Here is a 17,048-nt window from a genome sequence, read left to right as displayed (position 1 = left end):
TTGACAGAGAGTGAGAAAAGGTTTGCTGTAGTCATTCCAAGCTGTGATTTGGTTCTGGGCGTCATATATATATACGTCATCTCCGCTGTTCAATTCTCATCCGAGCACTACGTACATCTAAATATCGTACGTGCTTTCCACTGGGCTTTGGCATCACAATGCAAATGCATTGGTGGTAAAGAAGATTCCATTTATTTAGAAAAGACTTCATTCAAGCACAGGGACTGGAATTAATGCTCTGCTGTCCAGCATGCGGGATATGTACGTTGCAGCAGACTTCATATGACACTGCATATATATATGGCTCTTCCAGCAATGCTCATGCAGTTGTTGCACGGACCTGTATAGGATACAGATTCGTGGTTGTTGCGTCTGAAACACGTGGAATTGAAAATCATTCTAAATTCATTATTAAAGACTTACCTTTCTTCTCTCTAAGATGATAGAGAAAGCAGTTTTTACACCATTCGATCTGGGCCTATACTTACACCTTTAATTATTCCCCAAGCTCAGTCAGAAAATAGACCTTTCCACTGTACCGAAAGGTATTTTTAATTAAAGTGACCACCGACATGTATATTATCTGCCCTGGACAGTGGTGACGTTTCTGTCTTAACTCTACTAGACATGTCTACTGCATCCGACACCATGGACCACTCTCTGCTCCTTCATAGACATCACACCCTCTATACTCTATAGTCTATAGGATTTCTGGACCAGCACTAGCGTGGTTTAAATATCTCACTAATAGGACGCAGACTGTGTTTGTTGATGGTCAAACACCTCGCCCCGCTCCACTTTCCTGTGGAGACCCCCAAGGCTCAGTACTCGACCCAAGCCAGTTCTGCTCATTTTGTACACAGGACCACTTTCATCATGAATCCAGTCTCACCAGGTTTCTCATCAATCATATGCTGACGAAATGCAACTGTGCTGCTCCACGCCATTCGTTGTCTCATTCTGTTACGTACCATATAAGCTTGAGCTAACGACCATTAAGACGCGTGTCTTGAGCCGAATCTCGAAGACGGAAGACTATATGTGGAATACCAGTTTCAAATAACATTTTTGGAATCTACAGGTAATTTTACACCTAAATATGTCAAAATAGCTAACATTATATTCGTACTATCCTTACTGTCCTCAAAGGGTTAACGGTGGGGAAAAGTGCGATACAAATCAAAATATCCATGACACTGCAAAGATGGTGGACATGGTATGGAACATGCATGGAGAATGAAAAAGCCTTTCAAAGAACAGGAAGCTCGATGTCAATTAAAGTTACAGCAGTGTGTGCCCGATCACCAGAAGCCTCGGATCTGTTGTTAGACATAAAAGAAACAATGAAAGTAAAGTTATACGCGCACACATCCAGACGCCCCAACATTTCAGCACTTCTAGGAAAATCAAGGTTAGCGGACAAGATCCAAGACACGACGTCGACCCATGGACGTGTATAGGTGGATTGCTGTCTGTCTGCCAAGACCAACACTTATTGACTTATATATAGCCTCTTGCGAAGTGATCCGTTGTTAGTCTCAGCGAGCCGTAACAAAGAATGTGACTAAACCGGAAGCTTTGTAGTCTCATGCCTCGTTTTAGCAGTTAACTGGAAAAATAAATCGTCTGCCAGCAGTCCAGTAATACAAGTTAGTGGTCGACCTATTCAAGAGGATCTAAACCAGTGGTTCTTAACCTTGTTTGAGGTACCGAGCCCACAAGTTTCATATGCACATTCACCGAACCCTTCTTTAATTAGTGTCATCACAAATTGCGGGTGTGTCTTGACCTCCGTGGCGGATCGAGGCTCCCCCGAACCCCTGAGACCGACTCACCGAACCCCTAGGTCACGTAAACACAACACGCTCCGCGCTCTTCTAGCTGTAGTGTAAGCTCCCCGTGCTTTGCTGCCACACTCATCGAGATTCTTCGATCGATCTAGAGATCATAGAAGTATATGTGGATTTACACTATAATAAGATGAAATAAAAAATGTCAAGTAAAGATTAGGAGACAGTTAAAACTTTGTACATTTTTTGGTTTCTTGACAATGATAATTTTTAATGAAAATCCCCCGCTGTCCCCTTGACAGCAGATGGAGCGCGTATCATTATTCACTTTGTTGAAGTATGGTCGAAGAATCACGTACGATCGAACTATACACATCAGTGGAAGAATGCAAAGGAAACGAATTTATAATAATAAAAAATTTAAAGATAAATATTTTATCAAGAAAATAATCAGTGTTACATCGAAAGTAAATGGCTAAAAAACGAACCAGTCAGAAAGAACATCGATCAGGTGACAGCGTTTAACTATATATATATAATTTTCTATGGTCATCATACGTTTTGTACAATGTAAATTACAATATTTTTCATTGCATTCAATTTTTAATACATTCTTATAGAAGTCGTTTATAAACCTAAGCCCGTTTCAGATGATGATAACATAAAAAGTTAGAACAAAATAATTAAGCTTCTATGTGTGCTTGGTTGATGTGTGTTAAATAACTATTATATTAATATATAAATAAGCTCCATTTCATGAGCATAAGGCTGGATTATAAAATGAACATTTCTGAAATTATTAAATATTTAATGCTTTGTATAATAATTTACTATACGGTATGTATACATCTGTCAACCACGCCCCCTTTGGTAAAAAAATTTTTTCTTTCGATGCTTTTCTAGTCTTTGTTTTTAATACTCACAGACGTGTCAGGCACGCGCATATACCAACATCGCGACAAAAGGCTGTCGCCTTTAAACCACCAGCTGTATATTGACTGAGAATTACACTTGTTGGGCTGCTCGACGATGTTCAAAAATTTGAAGAAGAAACTTGAACAAGGGGTGGCTCAAACTTCTCTCCGAGCCGCAGCTGCCGTGTCGGCCATCTCCAAGGTAAGTCATGCATCAGGAACTGATCTGTTTTATTGCAGACGAACTTTTGTCGTTTCACGCTATAACATGCACACCACTCATATGCATGCATACAAAAATGTTTATTTTCATCTTAACATTTTAAAGAATTGATCCTCAATTATACCCTTATTACCACACACACACACTTGCACACATCCATATTTTATTGCTTATAAAAATTAGAGCTATGCATTCAAATACAAGGGGCTTCAGCAAAAATTGTAGATAAATTTATGAATTTTTTTTTTCAGGCTGATGATCAAAATTCAACCTTCTCTAATGCGGAAAAAAAAGAAACATACGATGTGGGAAAACCCCTTGCAGAGAGCACTCCACAAAAATCGTCCACTCAAGGAAGTGGTAATGGAGAATTTGTATCCCCTGTGCTAAACAGCATCAGCACAGCTCCTAAAGATGCTAAGTTTAGTGATATACCTGTTGGACAGCTTGTGGATATTCCTCTTGAAGGTGCTGGAGAGAGCTTATATGAGGCAAGTAAAACCCTATGCACACAGAACATGATTACTATTAAAATAAATTCTGTTTTAAGTATTGGTGGCAGATTTTCAGAACATTTTTTTTCAATATGATTGTGTGGGTAAAACTGTCATTTGGATAATACTTTTTGCATGATTGCAGATATACAGTATTTATTGTTTACTTTTATACTTTAACCCTCATATAGACACTATGCCCTTATATGATAATCAAACTAGTGTTTGCTGCAAAATTACACACACACAGACTATGAAGAGTGATAATCCGCCATCACAGACAGATAAACAGAGAGAAAATTAAAAAAAAAATGTTTAATTTAATTTTAATTAAAAATTTTAATTTTTTTTTTCGGTATGCATATTTATTTGTCCCACTTTTAAAACTCTTTACAGTTCAGTTCCACATGAATAGTTAAAAAAAATCCCAAGTTTACTTGCCAAGTGAGCAATGGCTCTAAACTGTAAAGAGTTTATGTAAACTATGGAAGAGCTGTAGGAGTGTACTGCAGGAATAGAGACAGTTAAAATGTTGGTGTACTATTACAGATTTCTGTTATTTTTTTTTTTTTTATCTTAGTATCTTAAAAATGAAATAAAATAGAGAAATTATTAAAATATACACAAGATTCTAGATGCACACATGTTTTTCTGTTGTTTATTTAGACTGCATCTGATGCTGAATCTGTGAGGGGGGATGAAACCCCCAGAGGACCTCGCTCAAGAACTTCATCAGTCAGCTCTGTCACTAGTGACAGCTCATTTTTCCAAGTTCCTAACTTTTCATCGCATTATGTCATTCCATCTGATGTGGAAAGTGAGATGGAGGAGAGTTCCTCTGATCTTAGTGGAATAAGCAAAGAGGATCTGTACACTTATGTTAAAAAGTTTGAGCGCCGTGCTTTTAAGTACAAGTCCAAATTTATGGATGTAAGAATATTGTTTATTTTTTTCTATTGGTCTGCTTATATGTTAAGTGGAATTGAACAAGCTTCTTTTCTTTTCCCCTCTCCCACCTCTACTGTTTTGTACAAAAGTGCTAAAAAAAAACCATTTATTTTTGACTGAACTTTGCAAAAACCCATCTTAATTTGCCGTAGCATGACGAGTTTGCTTTGATAAGTATCAATGGCCAGGCTGTGGTAGATTAAGGAGCCCTAAAGCTTAAAACTGCCTCTAGATTCAATGGAAAGTTAATGGCAAGTTCTGAGAAAGTATACTTTTAAACGTTAAGAACATCATATATTAATAGATGTTTACCAACATTTCCTGAACAACTTTCTTGTAATAGTCTGTCTTTATATTTCTATAGCCATGCCTCTAATTGATGCATTTTTTTTCCTAGCTGGTCAGTCATTATAAGGAGATTTTGGGAGAACGTGAGAAATTGAAGAGTACCCTAACCCAGTCACAAGACCGTGCATTTAGGCGCATGTCAGAGTTGCGGGAACAGCTGCAGTTAGACCAGATTGCCAAAAGAGATCTTGAAGACAACTACCGCCTGCTGCTGGATGAGCGAAATGAATATGTCAAAGTTTGCAAACACAGGTGAATGCTTAATATGCAGTACTCAATGTCATTTACCTACATGTGACCTTAAATCATTAGCTTCATCTGTTTGCTTCATCAGCGGTATAACAGTTAAAAAATTTTAGGATCCTGTGTATTAACCTCTGTGTGATATGCATATCACTTGAGGACCGTACTTCCTTCCCGGAAATAATCATCTCTGACAGAATTTATCATTTATAAATCTTCGAAATCTTAGTTCATGTTTATTGGAAAAAGTTATTTCTTTTCATTCAGATTTGCTTTGAAAATTGCATTTGTGATCATCACTTACTTTTTAAATGATATTATAAATGACAACACTGAATGGATTAATTCAAACTGAGGGGTTTCCCCCAACTCTATTCAGGTTATGTGATGGTAGTTCATTATACCCGAGAAGAGCAAAAGTGGGCAAATCTGGATCTCTCCTAAAATCCTTGCACAAAAACGAATCTAGAGACATAGAATGTGTATGTATACAAGTCTAAACAGAAAAAACAGCATTACATGATTTGAGTTTAACTTCAGTTTGATCCAGACAGCAAATGTCAGGAGCTAAACTATGCATTTCTTGGTGTTATCATTTCACACTTTAGCGTCGTTGATGCTTATGACGTAAAGCATTTAAATCTATTTTTGAGGAAACTTCAGTCACATGAGATATCAGATTATGATATTCATTTAATAACATGTATCTGTGAGGTAGGCGAAGGACTTTTATTGCCACATATACCTGAAAACTTATTGTTTGGTTTGGCTTGTGAATGGTTTTTATTGTTCTTTATAGATATAATATTTGATATGCATTTGGCTGTTTGATAAATGATTATGATGTCCTCAGAACATGATTTTAAATCTAAATTTTGGTGTGTTTTCTATAGGTAAAACTTTTAAAGGAAGGAAAGGATATTCCACCAGAACTAGCAGAAAAGATTCAGGCTAGCAAAGTAAAAGCGGAGACTGCTCTACAAGATTCTACACCAAAGGCAGCAGGAGGAAACTTGGAGCAGATGGAACTCCTAAAGGCCAAAGTTAGTGAAGTTTTGAGCAGAAGGAGCATTTATGTTAACATATTTCTTTTGACATTTGGAGCTGCTGGGATTGATAAGAGCAGTAATTGTGGCAGCTGTAACTTGTATTTTTCTAAAGTGCATGGTTGATGTGTAGGTCACTTGATATTAACAAAGTCTGCTTTTTTGTCATCATTTTATATCTTTCTTGATTTATTTGCAGCAGTATTTCACTACAAAGATAATGAAAGAAAGCGGGAACAAATTAAAAAATAAATGAGCACTATCACATGTACATTTATACAAGATCACATGTACACATGAACTTTATTCATGACTGCAGAGATACCATTTTTCTAAATGCTTTTCTTAGTAAATTGTGAGACATTGGGTTCTTTTACTTTGTTACAGATTAAACGACAGGAAGAACTGTTACAAAAATGCAAGGAGTCTATTCGAAATTACAAAGAAAAAGTTGTTCAGTTAGCTGCTGAAAAACAGGAACTCTTAGTTAAACTTGAGCAGAAGGTGACTTGAATGATTTGATTACAGTATAAATTTATATATCTATTATTTGATTTTTTTTTAAATTAACACTTAAAAACAATTAGTTATATTTATAAATTTGTGTGCTGCATAATCTATATTTGATTATTTTGTTTGTAAGTCATCCAGTCCAGTAAAATACTTATAGGTAAGACTGAAGATAATGGGTTGTGGAGATGGATTTTGCCTCCAATACATGTGGTTTTTTTCCAGATGTGACACTTCTTTATAGACCTATGATATTTCCTTGGTTAACATTGAAAAGCACTAGTCAAAAAAAAAAAAAAATCAACCTTCAAGTTAAGATAAAAGTTTTACAAAAATATTGAACATGTAAAAAGTTGAAAGTTCACTAGGTAAAGATTTTATGTGAAATAAAGAATTGTGTGCCATGAATTGTGTTTATAAAAAAATTTTCTCTTCCTAACAGGGAGATAACAGTAATAGTAATACCTCCCAGCTTGACTTAAGCAAACTCCAAGGACAGATCAAGGAGGCAAGAACAGTTATCCAGCAGCTTGAATCGGATCGAGAAATTGCCATTGCACAGGTCAAACAACAGGTAAATATGCAGTTTTCCCCAGTAAGAATTGAGCAACAGCACTTCATGCATGCCTGAATGTAAAGGTGACATGCTTATTATTAGGGTCACACCTTGCAGATATAAAATATGCCTGTTACAAAAAAGTGCAACTCACAGTGTGTCTGAAAAGATGTTGAGTTCCTCTCAAAAAAGTGAAAGGTCAGTAGATCATTTTATTGGTCCATAGTGTGGTGTCCTTAATACAGAAGCTCCTCCCCAGCCTGCAAGAGGTATGGGTTGGAAAAGGATTGGGCAGAGGGGCAAAAATGTGTTGTATGGAAAGTGTTGCTCCTAAATGATCAAGTGCACAATGGGCATAGCCATCAGGCACTTCTATACTGGACTTTTGGCTCCTCAATTTGACCTCTTGCCTGGATTTGCTGGCCATTTGTGGGAATCCAGACTTGCTGCCTACTCATCTGCTGCCTGGAATAACTGAAAGTGAGTTTAATTAGCCCTAGAATTTTTGCAAGTATTTTAACCCTCTAGCGCAGACCTGGGCAAGGGGCGGCCCTCGGCCGCATCCCGCCTGCCTCCTGTCTCTGACTGGCCCGCCCGCTGGCCCGCCCGCCAGTATATATACTATATATACAGTACTGGGTAAAACTGAGTTAACTATATTAGTCTGGCCCTGTAGAACCATCCCAATTTCTCATGCGGCCCCTTCGGAAAATTAATTGCCCACCCCTGCTCTATTGTGATGGTCCACGATCATGGCTTTGCTAACATGACCAAAAAAAGCTCTTTTATTAGTTGATCCAGTTCAAAATGAACCATTGAGAAAGTCTCTATTCTCAGGTCTTCGTCCTGCGGTTTTGGAGCCATTTTGAGAGCCTCCTTAGGGACTTGTTCTCGAATGCCTGGATTCGTCTTTCTATATCGACGAGCAGAGTCCATGCTTGGCCCTACAGGATTGGTGCTACGAGGGATTTATACAGATTGTACTTTGTAGTAAACCTGATGTTATGGCTATGCCAATACTGCACTCATTGAGCTATTATACAGTGTTTCAGTGACTTGGATAAAGGCTTTCATAGCTGAATTTTTGCATTGCATGCCATAGCCCCTTGTGCCATACTCTGTTTAATGCCTTTTTATAGTCTTTGGAGTTGTGATAAAGGTCCCACTGTACCTGGTCTGAAGCCAGTGTGTTCTGCTTGCAGTTCCTTCGCATTGGTGCTGGTGCATTTCTGTATTACTTTCAGCATAACTTTGGATGGGTGGCTGATAAGGCTTATGGTTCTGTAATTCTGGCGCTGTTTGCTGTTTCCATTTTTTAGGGGAGAGAGGTATGACTAGTGACTGCCTCTTATGGGGGTGTAAGGTGTTGGCTAGGGTGAGTTGATGGCCCTGCATAGGTAACCTTAGAGAAAATTGTAAATAAATTGCAGTAGATTTCTTTACTTCTCTTCTTCATGAACTGCTATTTGCAAAGATCAATGACAAAAATGAAAATGCTGTGCACACACTTTTGTAAAAAAAACATGCTCCTGTTTGTCAGTAATGTCTTTCACCTATTTTACCCCCCTGTTGGATCACCACCTTGCCGCGGTCGGGGGCTTGCGTGTCTCGATGACCCTAAGAGCTATGCCGACAGGAGCATCAGCTCCTAGCAGGGTCACGCATGTCGGACAGGTCGAAGGGTAGAGACCAGACAAAGAGTGGTCCACGAGTGCTGAAGTCGGAGGTGGTGGGCCGCAAGGCGCACTCCGAAACAACCACATCACCACGCAACACTGCCAATATGACACTTGGAGACAGAATTGACAGAAATGGTGCTCGCCCTGTGAAGATCCGCCAGGCAGGTGCAGTGCCGGGCTCCGTGCCTCAAAGGGCCACAGTCGGAGACCCTGCACAACAAGCTGTACGGGCCAGTGGAGACTCTACAGAAGACCACCAGTTTCATCTCAAGAGCTGGTCTCCAAGTGTAACAGGCGAACGATAAAAAAACCACCTATTTTACTGCATATCAATTTGCAGTCTATGAGTTTTCTATGCAATACAAGTGTGTTGTAAATAAATTATTTGACCACATCTTTTGCATATTGGTATTTACTAAGAGTGTGTTAGACTGAATGATAGCACCTGCAATTAATGGTGCTAAAGAAATGAAATTTTGGAAGGCCTTTGGGGGTTTTCTGGTGTACTAGTCCTGGTAGTAGTAGGAATGAAGGCTCTGGACTGGGTTAGAGTTGTGGTTGAATTTTGAAGGATTGGATGAAGGTTCCAAGCAGGGCATTGAAAAGTTATGAGGTATCTTGAAGGGTTGGGTGAAGGCTGAAGGAGTGCAGACACAGGGGGATGAGGAATAGGGGCAGCTACATGATGGGCTGCCATCCATAAATTTCCATCCTGAATTGGACTAGGGATATAGTGGACCTTAAGGGACCCATTTCTTGGGTCTGCTTGGGGCCATTATGGCACCAAACAACTCTTGCAGGCTGGGTCCATGCTTTAAGTAACTTTCTGTGGTTTACTGGCAGGTCCATGAGGAGATGGAGATCAAGGACAAAGAACTTTCTCATGCTAGAAATCGAACAGAAACCTTACAGCAAGAGAATGCATCCCTACAGGCTTCACTTCAAAAAATGCAGGAAGATATTGAAGGTCTTAAAAAAACAAGTGAGTACCTTTTGCAAATCATTTATTTGTGAAGCAACAGCTGCAAAAGAATAAGGGCTATAGGAAACTAAGTTTAGGGGAAAGTAAAATTGGGTAAATTTAAAGGACTTGGGGAAATTGCTTGCAGATATGACCAACGATAACTCTAAAAATTTGATTCAGAGAACTGTTGGATATGTGAACATGTGGCAGTGTTTAGTAAAATCCTTGGGGTATTGGAACTGCCATAAAAATGGAACCCACTTAAAATCAGTGTTATTAATATAATATTAGTGTTTAAACAGATTTCATCATTATTTGAGTCTCTTTTTTTAGACTTTGAACAGCTAGAGAAGGCTCGGGAAATCATCAAGCAGCTGAAGGAGGAGAAGAATCGATTAGTGAAAGAGACGCAGGTCAGAGTTCAGCAGACAGAACAGGTCATGGAGGAAGAAAAAGAAAAACTTGTACAAGAGTTGTCAAGGGGCAAAGCTGCAGCAGTGTCCTTGATTCAGGTTTGTTCTTTTCTAGGGTAGGGCATTTCATCAAATAACATGAAAATAACGAAAAGATGGTATTAAAGAATTATTGGTATGTACGTGATAACAGTTTACATTTAAATATCAAGTGGGCTTCATTAGAGAGTAGAACACATGATGGTAATTACATATATTAGTGAACACATGCAGTAGTAAATATTAGGCAGCATTTTTGTGGTAGGTTGGAATAGGAATCTGATGTATTCATGCACACAGATAATAATAATAAAGTGAATTTATATATGGGCAAGCTCAAAGAAAGAACACACGATAAGTAAGTAGGTCGAATGACGGCTGTTGTGCTGAAAATAACATCCTGTTGTTATATCAAGATGTCGATGGGTCACAATTTAAATGTATAGACCATACAATCATTTGTTAAATGCATAACAAATTGATCAGTAATCACAAACACATTCGTCCTACTGGGGAAGAGAGGACCTCGGTAATGTTGTGACAGAGCAGCATGGCTGCCTACCTGGTGACCATATGTCCTTGAAAGTGCTATTTTATTTAACTGGCTGAGAGGTCATGGCAACGGGAAGGTTAATGAGAGGTGTGTCAATGGGGTGCATTTGGAGAACCCAAGGATTGGTGCTGTTGAGAGCATGCATGGAGAGTTGGCAAATGACCACATGGCAATAAAAACTGTAGGTAAGGGCAATAAGAGGGTTGGGCAGCAGAGGAGAGTACACTTGCAGAGCTCCAAGGCAGATATAAAGTTATGTGCTAACTGCAAGTGATGGATTTTACAGACAGGCACCATGGGTGTTGGTTGGTGGGAAACTGATGTTTTTCCTTGTGGGCATTGTCAACCAGCACCAGAATAAAATATCTAGACCTTAAAACTGATGTGTTGTTAAGAGGAGTTAGAGACTGATCCCCTCTATATGTTACACTATAAAAATGAGATTTTAAATGTTGTATGGCATTATTAGAAAAGGATCATGGTTAGATGTGAGGGATGAAGACAAACTGACTGTAGTAGATGAGACAAATAATTTGCATAGCACTACCCAGTATTTGTTTTTCTTCATTTTTGTTGACATGTATACATTACTACCAGCCAGCTTTATCCAGTATTGAAGTGAAGTGTTTTAAACCTTGCGCTAACCCTTGAATGTTAATGCTTGAAGGTGTTGAATCTTTAATTAGACTGAATGATTTGTAGGAATGCATTAATGGCAAAAGAGGGAAAGATGAGAAAGGAAAAATCGTGCTACTGTCAGGCAACGAAGCATTGATAACAAAGCATTGGGAAATAAAATAAATGCTGTAGAGGTAGTAGTAAACAAACAATCAAACATATGAGCATATTTAAAGCTGAATTTCAGAAAATTAAATAAAAAGTTTAAGTTGAAAGCTTGTGATAAAGAGAAAGACTTGAATCAATTTTGATTGTCTTTAGACCTGCACATCCAAAGAGTGGTGAGCAAAACAAATCAAATGGTTGGCATCATTAGACCTTGTAATTATTTGTGTAGGGAGACATTTTAAAACTTGTACAAAGTACTTGTGGGTCCACATTTTAAATACGTGAATGTGATCTGGTGTCATTCTTAAATTAGAAATCTGTATTAGTTCAAGGTGTACAAGGATGTGCTACTCAGTTGCTTGTAAAGATATATTTGATATTTGATTCTTATGGAAACACCGAAGACTCCACTCTCTGCAGGGAAGAAGAATCAAGGGAGAGCTCATTCAAATGTATTAAAGATATTTCATGGATCCGATGACATTGATATGCATGTATTTTCTTAAGTCTCACCACAAAATAACATTGCTAGGTATTCAGAAGAAAATTTTTTATCAGCCATTGTTCTACTACTAAATGCAAATTAATTTTTTAAAAAGAGAATTGCTGCTAATCGGATCTCAATTTTGGCTAACATTAAATATGCACCAGATTTGAATTTTAAGAACTCTCAAAACAACATTCCAAATTTATAAATCTATTTTTCAGATCTGATGGTTAATAAAATATAATGTGAAACTCAGATGCAGATAATATTCAAGTGACTTTATTAGGGGATGTTAAATAGGTTGTGAGACCTAGGTAAATGATAGCCAATCGCTACTACTACTAATGTAGCCTATTATTATGGTTCATCTTGTGAATTCATGCAGGAGCTGTATCAAAAGCAATATCGAAATGCTGTATTCTTTTTATAGTGTTACTCATGCCTAGTTTAAAGTCACTTCACTGTACTTACAAAGAACACTAGGACAAGCTTGTTTTGTCACAAAGCTAAAGTGTGCAGAAGCAACGGAGCAAGATATCAGTCTTTTTTTTGCTCATTTCTAATGTGAACTCTGTTCACTCTTTGTCTGTCCACCTTGCAGCACACTGGCTGCATCTTGTGTGTGGTTTAAATACAGTGGTGATTAAGAGCTTTGTAAGCAATGAGCAAAAAGAAAAACAAAAAAAGGAAGAAACATGGCTGACTTTCCTAATTTGGAAACTAGAACTTAAAGCAATAATGAAGGTGATCATTATGATTTTAGGGGGATAGCTTTGGTGCATCAATTTTGAATCATACCAGAAATATAAAGTAATTCCTGGCCATTAGATTGAACTATTGTACATATCAAAGACATGGATAGAGAGATACATAGTTAAGAGTGAACTTTGACAATCGAAACCTTGATTAACAGTTGTTATACTGAGGAATAATGTACAATTGTGGAGGGAAAAGTGGTTGAAAATAATGAAAGTTCTTTATTGTTATTGGTGACCTGTTATAAGATAATAATAACAGAGAGGTTTTGGGATTTACAGCAAGAGTCAGAGAAGCAGCTTGGAGAAAGGCTGTCAGCAGCTATTGAGGAAAGAGATATCTTCTGGCAGGAAAAAATGGCTGAGTTGGAAAGGTCCCATGCTGAGCTGCTGGAAAGTAAGGTACATTATTCATGTTCTGTATTCTTGTTATCATTTCTTTTCTTCTACAAATATTTGTCCTGTTTCTCCTACAATGTTTGACAAAAGCATGAGTAGTAGTAATAAGGCCATATTTGAAAAGGAAGAGATTTCCTGTGTTTAGATGTCAGATCACATGTCTTTGTTTTGGCAACTGGTCATGACAGAATGTAAACATTTGACAAGGAGTAGATATTTATAGAACTGAATGTAAGGAATGAAAATTTCATGTAAATACCGGGGCAATCATCACAGACCATAGACATTAATATATGCTTGATTTGGTAGTCACCAGCCCAGAAGTTAAAGGAGAGGTGCAACATAGTTTTGGTTCAACTTGTGTTTAAACAAGGTGGTTGTAGAGCTTTAATCCTTTTTCAAAGTCTTTTTTATGCTTATACTTAAGATTTGTTTGACATTTAGAAAACAGAAAACTACAATAGTCAAGGAGGGCAGAACTAAAGTGCCAGTTAGAGTGTTTGAAGGATGGATAGAAAACAAACAGTAATTTCTGTACTCTTTTACTTAGATAGCTGATAGTTTGTTTTTTCTGCTGTGTATAGAATGATAAGGGAACAAATTTAATAAACTTCAAGTCAGCGTTAGGAGGAGGGCCTTTAACAAAAGTTTGTTGCACAGGAAAAAGAGCGAGATCTTGCCGTCCGTACCATACAAGATGAACTGCAGCAGCGGTTAAAAGAGAAGGAAGAGGAAGTACACCTGGCCATTGAAGAAAGGGAACTGCAAAAGATGGCAGCAGTCTCAGGACTTGACCAGCAGAAGGATGATCTCCTGCAGAAGATTGAGCTCCTCAACTCTGTGAGTAGAGCCTAGATTTATAGTAGAACATTGTATTAATGGTGATGATGGTTTAATATGGTCATGATATTGATAGAAGGATTTAGCCATTTATTATCTTTACCGTGTGTGTGTGTATGCGCTCTCACGTGTTTACGTAGATTTATAGTTGCCTTAAGGAAAAATTTTCGATCCCATATATACTGTTCAACAGAAGGAAAAATACTTTCATTTTTAGTAGATGATAATGATGGTGAGAATTAATCAATAAAATGATGGTGACAGTGACAGTCATGAATAAACAATCATGATGATTGTAGAAAAGGGTTCCTAAACTGAGGAGATAGCAATGACCATAAAGACAGTGACAGCAAAACGTAGGACAGCAATATTGATTTAAGACATCTTTTCATCTTTGTCATTTGCAGGAGAAAATTAAACTTACTAATGAGCTAAGCAAGTTGCGTGAGGATGCTAGCATCAAAGAGAGCAGACTTCAACAAGATGTGGAAGAGCTAAACAGTGCCCACAATACAGCAGTTGAGAAACTGAATTTGAAGCATGCCAAGGAAATTGATGAGCTGCATCAGCATTCAGAACACTTGCTGCAGGTTCGGCTTGAGGCTGTGGTCCAAGCACATACAGAACAGCTGCAAAGAGCTCAAGATCAGCATGATGAAGCCTTGCAAAAATCTAGTGCTGAACTTGAGTCTTACTACCAGAGTCAGCTGCAGTCTGTGAGACTGAGCATGGAGCAGCTTTTGTCAGAAAAAAAATCCCAAGTTGAAAACCTAGAAGGCACACTTTCAGATCTCACCAGCAGGCTGGCACACACTATTGAAGATTTTGCACAGAAAGAGAAGGAATTCTCAGAGAAGGTTGATGCCTATAAGGTACAAATAACAGAGTTGCAGGCTACGCTAGATGCCCAAACAGAGGGCAACAAGAAGCTGGAAAAAGAAATGGCAAATCTGCAGACAGAATTTCTGGAGAGCAAAAGCTGCTTTGAAGATCAGGTAACTGAGCTGAAGTCGCAGCTTGAAGTACAAGAATTATCCCTGAACGAAGTAGGAGTGGAAAACCAGAAACTTAAAGAGCAACTGAGCATCCTGCAAGAGAGTAATGCACAGCTCACAGACCAACTCACCATCAGCCAAAGAGAGACTGGCACCACGTTACAAGATTCAGAAGATAAACAATCAGAGTTGAATCAGGCAGTTCAGGCCCTCCAGGCATTCACAGAAGAGCTTGCTAAAAATCTAAAAGCAAAGGAGGAAGAAGTGGTGGTTTTGAAACAACAAATTGATTCAGCCTTAGCAGAAAACAACCAAAGCAGGCAGGAGATGCACACAAAAGAAGAAGCCATCGTTTCATTGCATGAGCAGCTCAGCTACCTCAGGGAAGAAAGAGAGAAATTAGAAGCTGAATGGCAGCAGAAGGGAAGCAGTGCCATTGAGAAAGAGAACAGAATTGCAGAGCTAGAAGTCACAGTGCAAGAATTACAAGCCTCCATTTATTCCAGCAAGCAACAGCTTGATGAAGCACAATCTTCTAATGTCACCCTTCTTGAGAAAAAAGCTCTTTTGGAAGCCCAAAGTTTAGACCTAACTTCTCAGTTGCAAAATGTGCAGACAGAGAGAGATATGCTCTTGAACGAAAAGGCTGAACTGGAGGCTCGTTTAACTGAGAAGGAGACTTGTATACAGCAACTAAAGGACGGATTTTCTCGCCTACAGGCCTGTCAGCATGTAGTAGAATCTGAAAAGACAAATTTGGAGACAAAATTGGAAGAACTGGAAAAGATTGTTACAGACCTGAAGCAGGCCAAGCAGGACTTGAGCCAGAGGCTTCAGGATGGTCATGCACTGCTGGCCACACAGGCTGCTGCCGAGAAAGAGGAACTAGATGCTCAGCTGCAAGAGCAAGACATAAAGGTAGGTGAAAGCGTAGAGAAAATATATGATATTTTAGTGATAGGTAAAGTTGTTATAGCTCTTGTGTCTGAAAGTGTCTATGTTACAGCTCTGTTATAATGATCTTCATTTTTTGGTTCCTGCCTGTTGTGGCTAGAGTGGCAGCTACTACAGAGCTAAAATCTAGGTTTAGTATATTATCATATATTAAAATAATGGTTCTAAATATACTTTACTGAAACTATTTTGCCTTGTTTTTAAATTTAATTAGATATCTGTCTATGCTGTGAACATCTAAAATTGGGGAAACACTCAAATGACGAAAATCACATATACATTTGATGAAAATGAGAAGTGTATTCATACAATCTTAGTAATGTAACTGCACTGGTGAATAGTTTATGAAATATAAATGATGACTATATGTTAATTGTAGAAAATGAATAATCTTACAAATAAATTCTAATGCAGGTATCAAATATGGAGAAGAAATTAGCTTCCAAAGATGATGAAATTCTGGCACTTCGCACTGTTATTGATGACAATTCAGCCTTTATTAAAGAACTGGAGACAAGACGAGATGAACTTGAGAGAGAACTAAACAAAAAAAATGCTCACATTGAGGAATTGGGCACTAAATTCTCTCAAAGTCAAGAAAAATACAATCAGCTGAGGACAGAGGCAAAAACTAAGATAAAAGACTTGAGAGAGGAAAAAGAACAACTTATTGCACAACACAGCCAGCTAGTGTCCCAAAAAGTCCAAGAGATGGAAGATTTCTTAAAAGAAAGAGATTCTATTGCCTTTAAACTTTTAGCACAAGAAGAGGAGCAACGACGCTTAGAGGTAAGTTTCAAGGAGCAGTTTGAAGAGAGGCAAATCAAGTACAAAGAAACACTGGCTAAAGTGAAGGCTCGATTTGAGGAGATCATCAAACAAAAGGACAGTGACTTTGAGCAGAAAATTCAGGAACTCATGGCTCAGAAAGAGACCGGAGCAGAGGATCTCGCCCGTAGCTTAGAGGAACTCAAGAATATCCAGCTTCAGGAGCTACAAAACAAGCACAGCAGAGAGATGCAGGACATCATTCAGGAATGGGAGAACAAACTGCAGGAAAATGTGGCACTGTGGGAAACTAAACTCCAGGCCTTAGAAGATGAGAGCACCCA

The 17,048-nt window shown here is 38.3% G+C and overlaps 2 protein-coding genes across 2 annotated transcripts in view; both read left to right on the top strand.

Moving 5' to 3' along the window:
* The first annotated feature begins 2,562 nt into the window (after positions 1-2,562).
* Positions 2,563-5,989, top strand: LOC112563568 (golgin subfamily A member 4-like). The gene is made up of 5 exons (XM_025237625.1): positions 2,563-2,906; positions 3,179-3,418; positions 4,088-4,351; positions 4,767-4,969; positions 5,854-5,989. Exons 1-5 carry the CDS (start codon positions 2,820-2,822, stop codon positions 5,855-5,857), a joined length of 798 nt encoding a protein of 265 aa, XP_025093410.1. The 5' UTR covers positions 2,563-2,819; the 3' UTR covers positions 5,858-5,989.
* Positions 5,870-17,048, top strand: part of LOC112563572 (golgin subfamily A member 4-like) — a 25,234-nt gene continuing 14,055 nt past the window's right edge. Inside the window, exons 1-9 of the mRNA XM_025237641.1 lie at positions 5,870-6,003; positions 6,394-6,510; positions 6,959-7,090; positions 9,595-9,733; positions 10,049-10,227; positions 13,031-13,150; positions 13,808-13,987; positions 14,395-15,900; positions 16,351-17,006. Coding sequence (XP_025093426.1) covers positions 5,983-6,003; positions 6,394-6,510; positions 6,959-7,090; positions 9,595-9,733; positions 10,049-10,227; positions 13,031-13,150; positions 13,808-13,987; positions 14,395-15,900; positions 16,351-17,006 — 3,050 coding nt within the window. The 5' untranslated portion in view covers positions 5,870-5,982. The remainder of the gene's footprint in view (positions 6,004-6,393; positions 6,511-6,958; positions 7,091-9,594; positions 9,734-10,048; positions 10,228-13,030; positions 13,151-13,807; positions 13,988-14,394; positions 15,901-16,350; positions 17,007-17,048) is intronic.

This window comes from Pomacea canaliculata, linkage group LG5, assembly GCF_003073045.1.
Source record: "Pomacea canaliculata isolate SZHN2017 linkage group LG5, ASM307304v1, whole genome shotgun sequence".
Taxonomy (NCBI): Eukaryota; Metazoa; Mollusca; class Gastropoda; order Architaenioglossa; family Ampullariidae; genus Pomacea; species Pomacea canaliculata.
The sequence above is the reverse complement of the archived record's forward strand: the minus strand, read 5'-3'. Positions and strand labels throughout refer to the sequence as shown.

What these genes read in the sequence shown, in the direction of transcription:
- LOC112563568 (XM_025237625.1), top strand. Translation starts at nt 2,820, where the DNA reads ATGTTCAAAAATTTGAAGAAGAAACTTGAACAAGGGGTGGCTCAAACT. An exon ending in CCGTGTCGGCCATCTCCAAG is followed by an intron (nt 2,907 to 3,178) that starts GTAAGTCATGCA and finishes TTTTTTTTTCAG; the next exon opens with GCTGATGATCAAAATTCAAC. An exon ending in CTGGAGAGAGCTTATATGAG is followed by an intron (nt 3,419 to 4,087) that starts GCAAGTAAAACC and finishes TTGTTTATTTAG; the next exon opens with ACTGCATCTGATGCTGAATC.